The sequence below is a fragment of the Phyllostomus hastatus genome, unplaced genomic scaffold (genome assembly GCF_019186645.2).
Source record: "Phyllostomus hastatus isolate PE091 unplaced genomic scaffold, TTU_PhHast_1.1 phas_contig_41, whole genome shotgun sequence".
Lineage (NCBI taxonomy): Eukaryota > Metazoa > Chordata > Mammalia > Chiroptera > Phyllostomidae > Phyllostomus > Phyllostomus hastatus.
Window position 1 is genome coordinate 9,243,146 of NW_025333876.1, and position 19,679 is coordinate 9,262,824.

Genomic DNA, 19,679 nt, shown 5'->3' on the forward strand with positions numbered 1-19,679 from the left:
TAGATGGCTGTCATCCCCTTGGTGGTAGGAGGATGTTCTGGGCACCCCATAACATCCTCAGTGATGGTCTTTCTTCAGGCTCAGGAATCCTAGAGCAGAATGTTCTTCCTGATGGGCACAGTTCTTATACATGATCCCAACTCTTCTTCTTTCTTCCTGCCCTTGGTGTTGTCATTTTCCTTGCTGTACCCCGCTGCCTGCTGAAAGTCTCCCTGCCAGAGAGGTCTGATGAGGAGAGCTGAGAAGGGGGTTTTGGGAAGCTCTGAGTTAGGCACTTAGGAAAGCTGTTCTTGCAGTGGAATCTCAGTGGGCACCTAGTTCTAACGGAATTCCATTTCAGAAAGTGTGGGTTCTGTGAAGGTAAGGTTGAGGTCACTTTTGTTCCACATGGAACTGCCAGTTCCTAAGCCATGTCTTGCATGCTGTTGGCACTTAATAAATATTGAATGTGTGACTATATTGTCATTGGGATTCCAGATTACCTATTTCTCATTTTCTGTAAAAAAAAAAAAAAAAAGAACAGGCAGACTGTGGCTTACAAGCATGTACTTTATGAATAGGTATTTGAGACTACACGAGGGGATGTAGAGACCAGAGTAGTTCCTGATCATTTTGCATATAAGGCTTCCTTTTTGATAAAAAGTGTCAGGGAGTCCCACATGATAGCAATTGTACTTGTGTCTTTTGATTGAAAAAATATCTTATGGCAAAAACTCCTGTGAATTTATTAACATTTTTAAGTGAATTGGTTACAGAGCAGATCATATATACATTTGGAAAGAGCAGCATGCCTGTGAGGCATTATTTTTCTTGATCAAGTTTACTGTCTGTGCAGACCCCTGTTTTCCTGTCCTGAGCCTCGCTACACTCACGACATCTAGTGAATTTGTAAGTTTGACTGCAAGGGCTCCCTGCCTCCTAGTGCTCCCTGCTTCTGCTCCTTCCATTCTTTTGCACTCCTGAGTTCCTGGAACCACTTTCCCTCTTTTGTCCTTCACTTTACCTCTGCAGATGCCCCTTTTCTTAGAATACACTGTAGGTCCCACAGAGCCTGCTCTGCTCCTTACCATGGTCTGTTTTGTGGACCTTTAATTGTAAAGCTTCCTGTACCACTTAAGGGGACCCTCTCCCCAATTCCTCCTATTAACGCTGTTAGGAGCCTGATCCAGAATGAGGATGTACTCAGTAGTCACTCTTTCACTCATTCATGCTTTGATTCACACACCCATGTGCTTGCTCACTCACACATTCCTTCTTCACTTTGTTCTATTTCAGTCACTAGTCCATTCACTCACTCCTTCATTCACTTGCACACTCAGTTACACATTCTCTTCATTCCCTCACATACCTATTCACTCATCCACTAGTTTTCCATTCACTCACCCACACATTCAGTCAATATTCCATTCACCCTCATACTCACTCTTCCATTCACTCACTTGCACACTCATCCACTCACTCTTCCATTCACTCACTTGCATGCTCATGTTTACTTTCTTTCACAAAGTTCACAAGCATTGTTGATATCACCTCTTATGAACACATGCCACATAGTAGGTGCTGGACATAGAGATGATCCTCATTATTTGTAGATTGTATATTTGCCAGTTTCTTTACTTGCTAAAATTTGCTGGTAACCCTAAAATTACTCCTTGTGGCACTTTTGTGGTCTTTTTCAAACATGAGCAGAGAAGCAAAAAATGAGTTGCCTGGTGGGTACTCTCCTAGCTGAGGTCCATCAAGGCGACTTCTTGCCTTATTGTTCCAGCTCTCAACAGGTAGGCAGGTGTCCTTTTCAGGATCTAGTTAGCACCACATTTTTTATATTTTTGTGTTTTTGTTGGTGGTTTTGTGGTTTAAGATGCCCCCAAGCATTGTGCTGAGAGGGATGTGTGGTGTTCCTGAGAGCAAGGAGGCTGTGATGTGTCTTATGGAGCAAATACATGTGTTAGACTAGCTTTGTTCAGGTACATTGCAGTGCTATTGGCTGTGACTTTATTGTTAATGAATCAACAACATTAACTTAGACAGAAACACATGTAAACCAGAGTTATATATTGATTATTAGACAAAAATGTTATGGTGAGAGGCTGGCAGGAACCTAACACTGTGTTTTCCTCAGGAGCAGTGGTTTGGTATTCTCTAATTCAGTGTTCGTGGGTTCTCTGTTGAATGAAACTACCATGATAATGGGAATTGACCATGCCTACAAGTGCAAATTCTGCCTCAATCCTAGAACTGATTCAAGAAGAACTTGCAACTTTTTTGAGGAGTCATATATGCAAACCAAGTATTATAATTTGGTATGATAAATATTATAACAGGATTATTATATACAGAAAGGGACTTGGAGAGCTTGGAGGAGGGAGCTTAGTTTTAGGGGTGGAAGAAAATATCAGGATTATTCACAGAGGAGATGTAGAAAAATAGGTATTCTCAGGAGAGAAGGCAGCTTTGCTGCAAGGTTTGGAAACATAAGCTGCTAGATGTCTCCTGAATCTGTTTTCTTTACGTTCACCCTCCTACCATGGTCCTGTCTCTCCTTCTATATTTCCAAGCTGCTGCTGGAGGCTACCCTGCTGACAGTCGGAAGATCCTCCCTTGTCATTATCACTTGCCATCAGGAATGATGCTGCTAAATTGCTGTGTCCTGGCCTGGGAGGTACCCTTGAGCCTCACTGGAGCCAAGTGGGAGTAACTGCTCTGGGGGCAGCTTCTGCAGTGGCCTGGCCACCTCATCCCTACATCCCACAATGTCAGGGACCAACTTGTATTTGTGCAAAGACATCATCTTGTGTCAGTCAGTCTGTGTCCTCAGCAGCAAGCTCATAGGTGCTGAGAAAAACCATTTGTATTCATGACATGCCTGCTGTTGAGGGCTCCCCCAAGGACTACGGGTTACAGCATTAAGTGGGAGAGACAGGCACAGAGCTGTCTTCCTTCGCTCTCTCTATAAATGCTTCAAATCCTGACATAAGTTGATCCCCTCCTTTCTTAATCTCTTTTTTGTGCTGTTGTAATTCTTCATTGAAATCTCCAATGTGATTTGCCTTTCCTTTGTGATGAAGTGCTCAAAGCTCAATGCAGTATTCCAAGAACAGACTTGCCAAGGTCATGCCAAAGACACCTTTGTGCCTATGGGGGACCCTGTGTTTGCTTTGTTGTTGCATGGAGAGATTTTTGCCTTTTGAGCTGCCACATTGCACTCTACATTATCACATAATTACTGTTCACTTTCAGTTCTAGGTTTCTTTCTATTCTCTTGGCCCTGTCCTTTCCTTCCCTTTGCTTTTCTTCCTTCCCCTTCCCTCTCCTTTCTTTCCTCCCTCCATCCATTTCCCATATGAATTGCTGTGTTTCAGATCATTTTCTCCTGATTTGCATTGTTTTTTTCCTCTCTATCCTTCAAGTTGATTTTCAGTTTGCTCTGTTTTGATGCAGTAGTCAAGCCCATATTTGCATTCAGTAGCGGTTGAACATAGAGTTAAAGTTTGAGTGGTAGGAACACAAGGCTCAAAATCCTAGCCCTGTCACCCACTAGTTGTGCAAACTCAGGCAGCCTACTCAAATTTGCTAAGCTATGATGATGAGGCAGGGCTGATGAAGCCACATTGCAGCATTGCTGTGAGGATAGAGACTATGGTATCTATAAAGTGACTAGCGTGGCTCACTGTTGCTCTTCAGTACCTGCTCAGTACTGGCTTTTCCCTGGGTGTTCCTCCTGGGTGACCATGGCAGTGATAGGAAAGCTGTCCTGTGCACCCTTTGAGACTCCTTTCTGGGTGGGAGAGGCACAGAAATTATGTTTCTTGCCAGTTTCAATTCTGAGATAAAGCTTTATGACATAGTCTACAAAAAGAAAAATTTTTCTTCAGGTCAACATATGGCATCCCTCAAATTATATTTCAAAGTGTAACTATACAACCTTATTTATAAATATTCATTTCATTTATTTATTTTAGATTACATTTATTGGGGTGACATTGGTTAATAACATTGTATAAGTTCAGGTGTATAATTCTATAGTACATCTTCTGTATATTGCATTGTGTGACACTGTCCCAAATCTAGTCTCCTGTCACCATATATTTGACTCCTTTGCCCTTTATTATCTACCCCAACTCTCTTTCCCTCTGGTAACTACCATGCCAATGTTTGTGCCTGTGAGTTTGTTTGTTTGTTTATTTGTTGCTTTCTATTTAATATCCTACATATGAGTGAAATCATATGGTTCTTGCCCTTTTCAGTCTGACTTATTCACTTAGTGTGATATTCTCAAGATCCATCCATATTGTCACAAATGGCAATATGGTTTTCAAAGGATTACATCCTTTCTTATGGCTGAGTAATATTCCATTGTGTATATGTACCACATCTTCTTTATTCAGTCATCTATTCATGGACACTTAGATTGTCTCCATGTCTTGCCAGGATTAATTTTGTATACTTTATTCTCATATGCAGCCCAATATTATTTTATTAAGTTAAAGAAATATATTTTTGGGGATTTAATTTACTTTGTGATGCTGCTGCTGTTGATTATGATCATCATGATTATTGATTATTACTATTAATATTAAAATGTTAGTGAACTCACTAGACTGCCCCAGTACCTGAAATGTCCACCATCAGCATTGGTTTTTCAAGGTTAAGGCCATTTTTAAAAAGGCCTATGTCATCATATGAGTTTTGTGCCTTGGAGGAGGGAATTACTAGTCAATGCTGTTAGCCCTGATTAATGTTGGAAGTGGGCTATTATACTCTAGCAGAGAGAGGGGCCCTGAGAATATTAGATCCAGTCATTAGGTGCTACATAGAAGAAAGTAAGGATGGCCCTTATCACTTTCTAAGAGACCAGGTCATTTATATATCACACATTGGGGGTTGGGAGGAAGTGTTTGGTTCCAGACAATTCTGAGCTGACAGAAATACAGTTGGAATTAGGAGTTGGGGATCCACAGAGTAGGGAGGATGTTAGAGACAAACTTCATCTGTGATTTTATTAGGATTTCTCTGTGGGTGTTGGGGAGATGGAGGTGCAGAGAGGCCTTGAGAATTGGTGAGGGTGCTTAAAAAATTTAAGAGTTTTGGTGTCTTTGGAGTTGCATTTTATATGCCTTGTGTAGATTTCCAGATTTCCTTCCAGTTTGATAGCTCTGTGACATTGCTAACTTTTTGTTTTCTTACAGGATTTTGTGTTCCTTTCAAGTAAGTCCTTGTAGGGTAGCATGAGGTAGGGTTTGTTGTTAGGTACTCATTCATTAATGGGCCATGTTGGAAGAGGACAATGGCATGTCCCTAATGCAAAGAAGTGGTAGACAAGACACATCCCAGGAGGGGACAGCCCTAGTGGTCTCCCAGGGAGGAAAGAGAAGGGGTACCTTGTGCCAAAGTGGTATCTTCTTCCTTGTCCTCTTGTTCCCTGAAATAGCAACCTCATTCCTTTGGCTGCATTTTCAATTGGCTGCCTCGCCAGTGGGTGATTGATATAGCACATTTTATTTGGGCATTTTCCCTGTTTACCAATTCCACTGCAGTTTCTTTTTCCATTTCCTGTTCAATGTGTCCTAGAGTTATGGATGGCCCTTTTTTCCATTTTCTAAAACCAAATCACTAGAATCTTAGACTAAAAGAGACCATAGACATTTGTTGGTCCAAGACCCTCATTTTCCAGAGAAGGGAATTGTTAATCAGCCCACCCCAGTGACCAGGTTGTGTGTGTATATGTTTGTGGAAGGGTGGCACTCCTTTATGTAAGGAAATTCTGGTTGGGGCTTATATTGTCATTATATTGTTAATCTTTCATCAGTTTCTTTCATTGTATTTCTACAAATTGAGTTCTGAATTTAACCTTCTTTGTCTATCATAGAAAATCTTTGGTGCAGTTTTATTTTTTGATTCCACCCACTATAATATATCTGATAATTATCACGGAGACAAATTAGTTGGATTCAACTGTCTGTATAGGATTCTTTTTTGATTCCTTATTTTCTTAATTTCACTTCTCAGCCTCCTAGCTTTCCATGTTTCCTCCATTGTCTGTCAATCTGATTCTTCAAAGGCATTTTACTATCAGTTTTTATGTAATGAAATATTTAGTTTGAAATTTTCTCAGCTTTTGCATATCTTTGATGTGCATTTTAAGTGGTCAATGGATGACATACTACCCTTGTCAGGTAATTGGCTATGGTAAGAAATGTTACATATCATTTCTTTTTAATTTGGTGCTCTAAGACTCCAAAGCAAATTTTATATTTTTTCCTGTAGTGTTCTTTGTGAAAGAATTAAATGTGCATTGTCTGTACATTGATACAAGCAAAAATATTTCTTAAAGCAAATATCAAACTTCTCAGATTTGAATTCTATTATACCCTCAGCATGGTTTTCTTTTACCAATGGGACAGCATATCTGAAAATACATAGGAAGTTTATGAGCTAATATGACTTGTTAAACAAATGTTTATATCTGTAGATGGCCCCTTAGGAAGTCTCCTAAGTTGTCTAGCCTGTCCTGTGGCAGGTCTGTCCTTGGTGTCATTTTGATGGTGCTTCAAGTCTGGTGAGCTCACAGCATCAGAGATGTTTATGGGTGCCCTTGGATTCAGACTGTGCCCTAATCTTTAGTCCCTAAATACCTAAGTCAGCAGCTTCTGGAGGGAAGGTATTTTCTGTTTGTTTTTTATTGTTGTTGTTGTTTGGTTTGGTTTGATAGGAGAGGGTGGAGTCAATAGTATATGTTGATGAGATAAAATGAAAAATTTTCTGCTTACTTGTTTCTTGTTGTTTACATTGACCAGACATAACTTACTCAATTATTCCCACATTCTGGTGGCAATCCTGATGGCCAGGATCATGAATCTGAAAGCAGGCCCATCTGGAATAGTGGAGATTTTAAAGTGATTTTGAAAAGTGAGGCTTAAGGTGAGCTGTATTTAGTGCAGAAGGGGGTTAGATCTGAATTGGAGCTTCTAATAAAACAAGCAATAGTGCTGTGTGCCTATTCTCTCTGTGTTGCTTTCTGTCTGCTTGGGGACTTCTCCCAGGAGAGAAGAGTCAAAAGACCTGGCTTCTTATTAATGGCCCTTTAGTCATTATGTTTAACCACCGTGATCCCTGCAACAACTCCCATTAAGACATTATTGCTAGATTATCAATGAGGAAGACTACACAGGTACAGGAAATTGTGGTCCAGGGAGGTTTGAATATCATGACTAATAAGTGACAGGTATGGGAGCTAGTTATTGCATCAAGTCATTAACTTATAAAGTGTTTGGTAACTCTACAGTCCTGTTAGTTTCTGTACATCATTGACCTCAGATTTGTGCAAATAGTTGAAGCAACTGCTTGAGTTGGATAAGTGTGGTTAATGCTATACCATCTATATTTACATGTATATATAAACATGGAAACCACACTTTTAAATAGCAACATAATAAATTTTATTCATTTTCAAGGGGAATGAATAAGTCTGAAATTTTGAAAAATTCTGACTTCAGTTTTTAAATGGCTATAGATATGAATTGGGCATAGTAAAGCCTGTGTGGATTACACATTTTTCAATTGTGTAATATTTTAAATTATTTTCTGTATGTGTTTATGTCTTATAATATCTGTAAACAATCTCTGGGGTATACTGTAATTTTCACATTATTATTTCATACTTTGCTTTTAATAGGATTGTTAAAAATTTTGAAGTTTTCATTTCAGTTTTTCCTCAGTGCTCCAAGTTTGGTGATATAAAATGAAAAGAGGTTTCCATAGTTGCTAACATTCACCAGATTTTGTTCCAAAGTATGGGCTTTAGTGGACTTTTGAATTAAATCCACATTCTTTACCCAAGTCTAGCAATACAATCCATCAGTTCAAAGATAGGTATGCCATAAACAGCTGTAGTTAAATAATCTGAAAAAAATTAAAACATGGAAATACAATAAAACAAGAATTGATCACTTTATAGTGGAATACTCTATAAACTGTCTGCATTGGAAACATGTGGTGAGTTTTCAAACATCTGACTTCTATAATTCTAAAATATATAGTTTATTTGAAGGCAGAAACTTTTTTCTCCTTTACATATATTTATAAAAATACAAGTTAATTTATTTTTTGCTGCCCCAATTTGCAGTCATTTACTTCTTTTTAGCTTAGAAAAATCACTTTAGAGTACAAATGCATAACATAAATATATTCTCCTCAATTAAATATGTTATCACTAAGTACTGAAGTGTGAGCATAAAGAGATTAATTCTGTAAATTTTGCCACTTTATTGATCTGTGTAAAACAAAAATCACACATTAACATAATCCTTAATCAGAGGAAGAAATTATTTTAAATCACATACACGGTACAGAAGAGTAACAGGGTCTTTATTTTTTAATAATCATTAACATTTTTAAGGTATATAAGCTTATCTGAATGACATTTTACCAATTGCAATAATTACATGAGTTTAAAGGTACCAGTGGTTTTGCTAGGTAATGTCTGAACAATCTTATTTAACTTGTTAAGGGAAGTTACAACCCTCCCATGTATGAGACATGGGACTGAACTCTTAGTTATCACAGCAAATGCCAGCCTTAGATTATTCTGTTTTAAATGGAATATTTTCTGAGTTGCTGAGAAAGTTATATTATGTGTATATAAAAGATTCTAAAATAGCCTGCTAGGGTAATACTGCAGTGTTTACTGAGCAGCAAAAAGGCCTATTCAATTTCTTAGCTTTTTTTTTAACTAAAAAAAACCCGCAAAAACAAAACACAAAACATATAAAATGAGAATATTTTCTTAAATACAGAAAATAAATATGTTTCATGGTTAGACTGCGATATCCCTGCCACTGTAAAATTTTATTCATAATGTGTTTTCTTGTGATCTGTTCCCATTCCTCCTGCAAAAGGGTGTTTGTTTGTTTATTTTCTTACCGTTGTTCAACTACAGTTGTCCCCATTTTTCCCCCACCACACCCCTACTGCCCCACCCATCCCTGCCTCCCACCCTCAAACCTACCCCCTTTAGCTTTGTCCGTGTGTGCTTTATACCTGTTCCTGGACTATCCATCCCCTTCTTTCTCTCATTAACCACCTCCCCTGACCCCTCTGGTTACTGTCAGTTTGTACTTTAGTTCCATGTCTCTGGTTCTATTTTGCTTGCTTGTTTGTTTTGTTGGTTAGGTTCCACTTATAGATGAGATCATATGGCATTTGTTTTTCACTGCTTAGCTTCTTTCACTTAGGATAATGCTCTCCAGTTCTATCCATGCTGTTGCAAAGGGTAGGAGCTCCTTCTTTCTTTCTGCTGCATAGTATTCCATTGTGTAAATATACCATAGTTTTTTGATCCATTCATTTACTAATGGGCACTTAGGTTGCTTCCAGCACTTGGCTATTATAAATTGTGCTGCCATGAACATTGGGGTGCATAGGTTCTTTTGGATTGGTGTTTCAAGGCTCTTAGGGTATAATCTCAGTAGTGGAATTGCTGGGTCAAAAGTCATTTTCATTTTTAGTTTTCTGAGAAAATTCCATACTGTTTTCCACAGTGGTTGCTCTAGTCTGCAATCCCACCAACAGTGCACTAGGGTTCCCTTTTCTTCACAACTTCTCCAGCACTTGTTTGTTGCTTTGTTTCTGATGGCCATTCTGACTGGTGTGAAGTGGTATCTCATTGTGGTTTTAATTTGCATCTCTGTGATGGCTAGTGATGCTGAGCATGTTTTCATATGTCTCTGAGCCTTCTGTATGTCCACTAGGAGAATTGTCTGTTGAAGTCCTTTGCTCATTTTTTTTTAAAGTGTATACTTTTTAAAAAAAATTTTTAAAGATTTTATGTATTTATTTTTAGAGAGGGAAGAGAGGGAGATAGAGAGAGAGAGAGAGAAACATCAATGTGCGGTTGCTGGGGGTTATGGCCTGCAACCCAGGCATGTACCCTGGCTAGGAATCGAACCTGGGACACTATTTGCTCATTTTTTAATTGGATTGTTTGTCTTCCTAGAGTGGAGTCATGTGAGTTCTTTATATATTTTGGAGATCAAGCCCTTGTCTGAGGTATCATTGGCAAATGTTTTCTCATACAGTTGGTTCTCTTTTCATTTTAATGTTGTTTTCTTTAGCCTTGCAGAAGCTGTTTATTTTGATGAAGTCCCATTTGTTTATTCTTTCCTTTATGTCCCTTGCTCTAGGGGACATATCAGTGAAAATATTGCTGCAAGGAATATCTGAGATTTTCCTGCCTATGCTTTCCTCTGGGACTTTTATGGTGTCACAACTTATATTTAAATCTTTTATCTACCTTGAATTTATCTTTGTGTATGGTATAAGTTGGTGATCAAGTTTCATTTTTTTGCATATAGCTGTCCAGCTCTCCCAACACCCTTTTTTGAAGAGGCTATTTTTACTCCATTTAATGCCTCTTCTCCCTTTGTCGAATATTAATTGACCATAGAGACTTGGGTTTATTTCTGGACTCTCTGTTTTGTTCCATTGGTCTATGTGTATGTTCTTATGCCAGCACCACACTGTTTTGATTATAGTGACCTTGTAATATAGTTTGATGTCAGGTATTGTGACCTCTCTTACTTTGTTTTTCATTCTCAAAATCACTGAGGCTAGTTAGGGTTGTTTATAGTTTCATGCACATTTTTGAAATGTTTGTTCTGAATCTGTGAAATATGTCATTGGTATTTTAATTGGAATTATTTTGAATCTATAAATTGCCTTAGGTAGTATGGGCATTTTGGTGATTAATTCTTCCATTCTGTGAACACAGTATATGCTTTTATTTTTTTGTGTCTTCCTTATAGCATTGTATTGTTTTCTGAGTACAGGTCTTTATCTCCTTGGCTAAGTTTATTTCTATGTACTTAATTATTTTTTGTTGCTATAGGAAATGGGATTTTTTTTTCTAGTTTCTGTTTCTGATATTTCATTGATGTACAAACATGCATTTGATTTCTGAATATTGACTTTCCACATCGACAAACCCCAAATCCATATATTAGGTCAAGTAGTTTTTTGGTAGAGTATATAGAGTTTTCTATATACACTATCAAATCATCTGCAAACAATGACAGGTGTATATCTTTCATTCCAATTATGGATGCCTCTAATTTCTTTTTATTGTTGGACTGCTGTGGCTAGAACTTCTAGTACCATGTTGAACAGAAGTGGTGAAAGTGGACATCCTTGTTGCTCCTGACCTTAGTGGGAAAGCTTTTAGTTTTTGCCCATTGAGCATGATGTTGGTTTGAGATTTATTGTATGTGGCCTTTATTGTGTTGAGTAATGCTCCCTCTACACCCACTTTGCTGAGTGTTTTTATTATAAATGGATGCTGTACCTTATCAAATGCTTTTTCGCATCTTTTGATATGATCATGTGATTTTTGTCTTTCCTTTTGTTTATGTAATGTGTTATTTGCATTGATTTGTATTTTACCATCCTTGAATCCTTGGGTTGAATCCCCCTTGATCATGATGTATGATCTTTTTAATGTATCGTTGGATGCAGTTTGCCAATATTTTGTTGAGGATTTTAGCATTAATGCTCATCAGTGATATTGGCCTGTACTTTTCTTTCCTTGTTGTGTCTTTATCTGATTTTGGGATTAGGATGATGGTGGCCTAATAAAAAGTGTTTGGAAGTCTTCTCTCTTTTTGGATTTTTTGGAATAGTCTGTGAAGAATAGGGGTTAGCTTTTCTTTGAATGTTTTGTAAAATTTTCCTGTGAAACCATCTGGTGCAGGGCTTTTGTATATCAAGAGTTTTTTGATTACTGCTTCAATTTCACCAGCTCTCATTGGTCTGTTCAGACTTTCTGTTTCTTCTTGACTCAGTTTTGGAAGATTCTATTTTTGTAGAAATTTGTCCATTTCACCCAGGTTTTCAAATTTCTTGGCATATAGCTGTTCATAGTAATTACTTATAGTTCTCTGTATTTCTGTGTTATCAGTTATAATTTCTCCTGTTTGGCATTGGATCGTGTTTATTTGGGTCCTCTGTCTTTTTTTCTTGATGAGTCTGGTTAAAGGCTTGTTGATTATCTTTTCAAAGACCATTCCTGGATTTATTGATGGTATGAATGTTCTTTTAGTCTCTTTGTCATTTAATTCTTCTCTAATCTTGGTTATTTCCTTCCTTCTACTGGCTCTGGGCTTGTTTGTTGTTGTTCCTCCAGTTCTTGTATATTTAGGGTTAGGTTGTTTATTTAAAATGTTTCTATCTTTTTTTGGTAGGCGTGTATGGCTATGAAGTTCCCTCTCATGACTGCCTTTGCTGTGTTCCATAGGTTTTGTACTGTTATGTGTACATTTTCATTTGTTTCCAGAAAGTTTTTGACATCTTGTTTGATCTCATTGTTAACCTATTCATTGTTTAATAACATGTTATTCAGTCTCCATGCATTTGAGTGTTTTTGAGTTTTTTCTGGAGGTTGGTTTCTAGTTTCAGGCCATGTGGTCTGAGAAAATGCTTGATATGATTTTAATTTTCTTGAATTTGCTGAGGCTTGTTTTGTGTCTTATCATGGGGTCCATCTTTGAAATGTTCCATGTGCATTTGAAAAGAATTTGTATTTTGCTTCTTTGTGGTGAAAGATTTGTGTATATCAATTAAGTCCATGTGATTTACATTGTTCAGTACCGTAATATCCTTGATTCTTCATTTGGAAGATCTATCCATTGTTGACAGTGGGGTGTTTAACACATAATTTTTATTTCACCTGTTTTAATAGAGATTGAGCCTCATCTCCCAGCACAGAGGATACAGGGGTGTGTCTTCTCAGATGAATGTGCCTGTAGTTTACATGGAGAGGAGGCAAGGGCCCTTCCCTGCAGGGCAGAACTTCTCCTGGAATGTCCAAATGGGAGTGGTTTTGTGGAGAGGGGTATGGATTACTTTTCACTCCCTGCCTCTCATTGTCCACATACACCTGACATAAACAGTTTAGTTTTCCCATTATTTCTGTCCTTACCAGAAGTGTTGTTATTAATTTTTGTTTTCTGCTGTTTCCACCACTTAGCAAAAACTGTCCAATGAGATACTTTATTATAGACCTACTCAGTGTTTCCTGATGTGAAGGAACAACTGTGAGGATTGCAGGTCCTTGTGCTCTTTTTAGTGGGTTTTAAGCCTCAGTTAATTAAAGAAGTGAAGGTGAGAAGGTGGTCTTTGTTGGACTACTGATTTTGCTGGGGAGTCTGGACTACATCAGACTCTTTTCCTTTCTTCTCTCTTTCTCTCTCCTGACTTGTTCTGACTTACTCCTCAGCAGTTGAAGAGGATGGATTCTGCACAGCTGAGAGCTATGAACTCAGTGTCCTGAGTTATATTCTCAGGTGTGTGCATGTGCAAGGACGTCTGTATTTTTGGGATGTATAGTTTGCTCTCTGTCCTCTGGGTCTGAATGATAGATTTGGAAGCATGTCAAATGCCTTGATTTGTTCTGCTGTTATAACTGTTTGGGGATGTGTATTTGTTTTCTTAATATATAAGGTGCCAGGTGGACAAAAGCAAGGGGAAGATTTTAAAAAGCTATTTTTGTATGTATTTTTTCAAAGTGCCATCTAGGAAAGGATTGCTGTTATAGGTTTCAGTTGAGGGGTGAGAAGAGCATAGAAGTCCTTCAGTCTGTGCCCTCCTTTCTCCAGGTGAACAGCTCTAGCTTATACTCAGAGCGACATTTGTGATTCTGAGATGTCATGTGCATGTCATTTCTGGTCCCAATTCCTGCCCATAATAGGCAGGTACAGGAGCCCCAGATTGTGGGATGTAGGGAGAAATATACCACATTTATGAAAATATAGGAACTTTTTGCTTTAAGAAAGTGAGAATTAGTACAACTTTTCTCTTGTTAGCTGTGTGCCTGAGAATGTGGCTTTTTAAATTGGGGGTTCTTCTTCCATTGAAATTCAGGAAAGTAGGAGGGTTGGAATATTTGTTTTTACTTCAGTCATGACATTAGCATTATACCTTAAAATATCTTCATCAGAATTCATTTTAGGGCCTGTTAGAAATATGTATTTACAGACTTTCTGGATCAGAATTGTAAAGGATTGGGGATTGGAAATACATATTTTAAAAAGCATCTGAAGTGATTTTTAAGTACACTGAAGTTTGAAAACCATGCTTATAGAGGGACAAGCAAACACCCCTGTTCAAAGGTCCGAAGCCATCTGGCAGCACTGGTGATGTGGCTGGTGTTGGTCTATGTAGCAAAAACTTTATGTAAAATATAGAAAAGATGAAGTAGTTACCTGAGCCTTTGGCTTCTGCTGGGATGGTCATCACCCTAATTGCCATAATAAAAATGAAAACCATTATGCTAAGTGAAATAAGCCAGATGGTGAAAGACAAATACTATATGATCTTACCTATAAGTGGAACCTAATCAATAGAACAAACAAGCAAGCAAAATATAGCCAGAGACACTGAAATTAAGAACAATATGACAGTAACCAGAGGGGAGGTGGGAGGGGATAATGGGGCAGGTAAAGGGGGAAGTGTTTTCAGTAACATGTATAAAGGGCACGTGGACAAAACCAAAGAGGGGGTAGGATCAAGGGTGGGAAGTGGGTATGGCTGGGGTAAGGGGGAGTGATGGGAATAAAATGGAGACAACCATACTTGAACAATAATTTAAAAAAAAAGAAAAAAATGAGGAAAAACTCATCTTGTTAGTTGTCCTTTGCCTGTCTGACTCATTCTCATAATTGGTGGGTGGAAAAGTCTAACTAGAACACCCTTGGAATTGTCTGTGCTTTAGTTATTCTGAAAAAAAAAAGATTGCTTTAGATTTATACAGTTAAGCAGTTTTGCAATGTGTTAAAATGGTTATAGTGGGTTAAAATTATCATTTTCTTGCCAGAGTTATAGTATAGCAATTGAATATTGTTTTAAATACAGAAAGTATCTAATTTTACAAAAACACTTATTTACTTCTTTTTTTTAAACAGGAAAAACTAACCCAAGAATGTGTATTTAGAGAACAGTTTGAAGAAAACTGGTATAACACGTACTCTTCAAATCTCTATAAACATGTGGACACTGGAAGACGATACTATGTTGCTTTAAATAAAGACGGGACCCCAAGAGAAGGAACGAGGACTAAACGCCACCAGAAATTCACACATTTTTTACCAAGACCAGTGGACCCCGACAAAGTACCTGAGCTATATAAGGATATTCTCAGCCAAAGTTGACAAAGACCATATCTTCACTTGAGCCCTTAAAAAAGTAACCACTATAAAGGTTCTGTGCAGTGGGTTCTTATTGATTAGCTGTCATCACATCTGCTCCACTGTTGCCAAACTTTGTCGCATGCATAACGTAGGATGGAGGCTTGGATGGGGACATGCTGATTTTGTCTTGCACTTAGGGGCCTGTCCTCTGGGAGGCCTGCCTGTGCCCACCTGTTTTATTGGGAGAAGAGGAGAGAAGATGGGATGGGGGGAGGATGTGAGTTTGGGAGTAGATAAGCAGCAGGGAATGCAAAGACAGGAGCAAAGTAGAGGATGATGGCCTGATGCATGCTGGGGAATAGGCAGACTTTCACATGTCCGATCAGCTGTCCTTCAGCCAGTATCAGCACAGCTACCGCACTTGGACTCATCAGGATCTGCTTGTGGCCTGCACAAGGACACACTGCATTTTCACAGGCATGGAGGGTGCAGTCTTACTTAAGAGACGTTTTCAGTTAATTCTCACTGGTACCATCCCAGTGAATTTAAAGCAAAGACCTCTTAGTAAAAAAAAAAATTAAATTTATTTATAGAAATTCCAAAGGCAACATTTTATTTATTTTATATATTTATTTATTATATAGAGTTTATTTTTAATGAAATATGTACAGGCCAGATAGGCATTTTGGAAGCTTTAGGCTGTGTAAGCATTAAATGGGAAAGTCCGCTATAAACCTGTGGTGAATTCATGCAAGTGACTATAACTTTGCATGGATATGAGAAATTCTGATGACCCTTAATGTACTGAAGGCGACAATCTCTTTTGTGCCCATATTATTGTAACTTATGCACATCATTCATGACACTGAGTATTCACTCTTCAGACTGCTTGTTTCATAGCTTATCCCAGAGGATTAAAGATAAACTGGGTCTCAAACTTTTATTTTGTGTCTGTACTATTTACTCTTTCGTAAGTGACTGATGTCATTCTTGTCACAGTTGGAAAATATGAGGGTCAGTATATATTTGACTTGTCTAAATCTCTTGCAGAATATACCAAAGCTAATCAGTAGCCATGCTTTTATTTTAGCTGGTCTCCAGAACAACAGGATGAATATCAAACATTGTACTGATTGAGAATTCTCAAAAAGGAAAAAAAAAAAAGCTTACATAGCACTGTTTTTTTTAAAGGGACACCTGAACTGGATTAGTAGGATCATTCTTGTAAATTTTTTATTTGTAAATTTGGTTATCAAATATGAAATTATAAAAGCACCGGAGGGGTCATTGTAACATCTTTTATAGAAAATTGCTTTTGGTGTGAACTGTCATAATACATGGTAACAGACCCTTCAAGTAAAACTTGCAAATGAAACTAATAGGTCTTCATTAATAATGACAACATGGGGAAAGTATTATACTTGTTGACTGTGTTGTGTTTTTAAAAAGGTCTTCATAAGCACTCAGTTTTTTTAGAGGGGAGGTTACTGTATAGAATATCTTTTACAAGGCTTTTATAAGATTTTATGCTGAAAAGCATAAGAATACATATTTCTTTAGTAGCAATAATTTTGGAACTTGCCTTTGGGCAAGGGGAACTATTCCTTACTATATCTAAGGAGAAAAGAGCCAAATTCTTAAAGCAATATTTACAAAAAAGGAATTTTTAACAAATTCTCATCCACAGGGAACAGTGTCTAGTCAGTTATGTTGGGAAATTGAAAGTGACAGTTAAAAATATGTGTTGGGATTTATGTAGCTAATTTTAAAATGTAATATTCCAACTTTGTTTTGCGCTGATGCACATTCTCTATGGAAAATAAATGTCACTGGTGAGTTAAAGCTGTTTCAAAGTAGAAATCTGTAACTTACTGACGTGAGCACATGTGGCCCTTCTGAGGTCCAAGCTGGAGCCCACAAAGCCCTCCTGTTGATGGGCATTAAGGAAATGTGAAGTCTAACCTCTGGAATTAAGAAATATTTGGGGGGAAAGGACTGAAGCGATGTAAGATAGTTGATTTATGATAAAGGCCAGAATGTGCTCTTTGTTTATTTTCTTGTTTTGTAAAAACTTTCTAAAGAGAAACTGCATTTAATCCCAAAACGTAGTAGTCTTATTTATTACTGAACCCTTTGCTGCTGCTAAAATGTGCACATATTCAGGCTTTAGTTTTTCCAAAAGGCATTTAATATTTTTTAACTGAAAAACATTAAACATCTAGTCACAGGGAAGAATTAAGTTTCTAGGATGTCATGGGTACAATATTTAGCAGTGAAAAAATTGATTTTAGATGATAACCAAAAGTAATCTTAAAGTAGCATGAGGTGCTAATTAGCCCAAAAGAAAGAAAAAAATTTGTGAAAAAGACTAAGAGCTCCATGCATTCCTAGAAAATGCTACTTAATGTCTACATTTGGAGTTATTTTTGTTTTGGTACCTGTTTTTTTTTTTTTTGAATAAAAATGTTATATACTTTTGGCAATGGATACAATAAACTGTAATGGTCTGTAAATAAATAAATATTGACTTATGAAATTTATATAAATAAGTGTTCTGGGAGAATAGGTGGCTCAGGGTTTTCGTGGGTATTGTCCTGTTGGGCAGCAGCAGAGCGAGTTATTCCCAGCTCATGGTTTTGCATCTGATTTTGTCCTAAGAGACCCAGAGCCCTTTGGACATCAGCCCTGAGCTACTGTGGAATGGGTGGCCCCAGTTTTCATAAGCAGATGCAAAGACAATGTAACAACTATGTTATTGGTGCTTACATATGCACCTTGGTTAAAGACTTAACAGGCTTGACTGACCCACACTCCCAACTGTCTTGTGAATATTCCAGGCAATGTCGAAGGATGTGCCAGGTTGGGGAACCTGTTCACACCAGGTCCTGTTGTGTAGATAAATGAATGGATTCAGTTTATGGTGTTTTCATTCTGTTTCATCTCACAAACACTACAACCTTGCGTGATTTCCTTGATAATCTGTAATTGTATGTAAATACATACAAGATTATGTAATTTGTGTAAAAATATAATTACAGACTTTTGAAAACTTTTTTTTTTGGTCCATTTTGGAGCTTCAAGTTATGTGCCTACATGAAGTTACGGAATTTTAAAAACATGCTCTTGTTCTTACAACTGTTGTGTGTATATTGAGGGGGGTGGGAGGTAGAGGATCAAGGGGGAGGAACAAACACAATCAGATGCCTTTTCTTTCTGTGAGCCTGAGACAGAGAAGCAGGTAACCTTCTGGGATGGGCATTTATGGAGTTGTAGCAAGGAAAACAGTGTGTGTGTGCACATTTATGTAGATGGGTGAATGGACAAAGTCATACTGTTTGAGGTCAAATTCTGCTTGATGAATGATTTGACCTTGAAATGTGCTAAATTTAGATTCACTATTTCAGTCACTTGCACAAAAGAGCAATGCATTGGTGGGGCGGAGAGTACATCAGATGCATTCAGATGACGTGTTGGCCACCAAGCCCCTCTTGAGGGCATGTGTGTCATAAATGTTATATAACACCCATGTGTGTCCATAGACATTGCACATTTATTTAAATTGTTTTGTCACTTCATTTATTTTGAGTTCTGGTAAAGTTTCTGGGAACATATTATCTTGGCATTCTCATGGAATTTTAAAAAGTGTATTTCTTGAGCCCAAAACACCCCTAGACAATTTAGGACATATGTTGCCTAATTTAATTTAATTTAATTTAATTATTATTTTAATTCCCATCTCTTCATCCTTGCCCCTTTGGCAACTATCAGCTTGTTCTCTATGAGTCTGTTTCTGTTTTGTTTATTCATTTATTTGATTATTTTTTTTAGATTACACATAAATTAGATAATATGATATTTGTCTTTCTCTGACATTTCACTTAACATTGTACTCTCTAGGTCCATCCATGTGGCAAATGGCAAGATTTCATTCTTTTTATAACAGTCATATTCCATTGTGTATATAGACCACATTATCTTTATCCATCTATTGATGGACACTCAGGTTGCTTGCATATATTGGCTATTGTAAATAATGCTCTAGTGTAAATACCCAGGTGTGGAATTGCTGGGTCATAAGGTAGTGCTATTTTTCACTTTTTGAGGAATCTCTGCACTGTTTTCCACAGTGGCTATACCAATTTGCATCCCTACTAACAATGCATAAGAGTTCCCTTTTCTCCACATCTTTGCCAACACTGCTGATTTATTGACAGCCATTCTAACAGGTGTGAGGTAATGTCTCATTATGGTTTTTATTTGCATTTTCTTGAGGATTACTGATGTTGAGCATTTTTTCATATGTCTATTGGCCATCTGTATGGTTTGTTTATTTATTTTTTTGAAAAATGTCAGCTCAGTTACTCTGCCCATTTTTTGAACCTTTATTATATATATATTTTTACTACCATTCTGTCCTCTTAAACCCCCTTGCCCCCAGCAATCCCCAAGCCATTGTCCATGTTCATGAATCCTCTTTCCTTTTTGCTCAGTCCCTCCACCCCC

The 19,679-nt window shown here is 37.6% G+C and overlaps 1 protein-coding gene across 1 annotated transcript in view; it reads left to right on the forward strand.

Annotated features, from left to right (window-relative positions):
- The window catches only part of FGF9 (fibroblast growth factor 9), a 40,626-nt gene extending 22,494 nt beyond the window's left edge, over positions 1–18,132 (forward strand). Inside the window, exon 3 of the mRNA XM_045844955.1 lies at positions 14,952–18,132. Within this exon, the coding sequence (XP_045700911.1) occupies positions 14,952–15,197 (246 nt within the window). The 3' untranslated portion in view covers positions 15,198–18,132. The remainder of the gene's footprint in view (positions 1–14,951) is intronic.
- Positions 18,133–19,679: the final 1,547 nt, after the last annotated feature.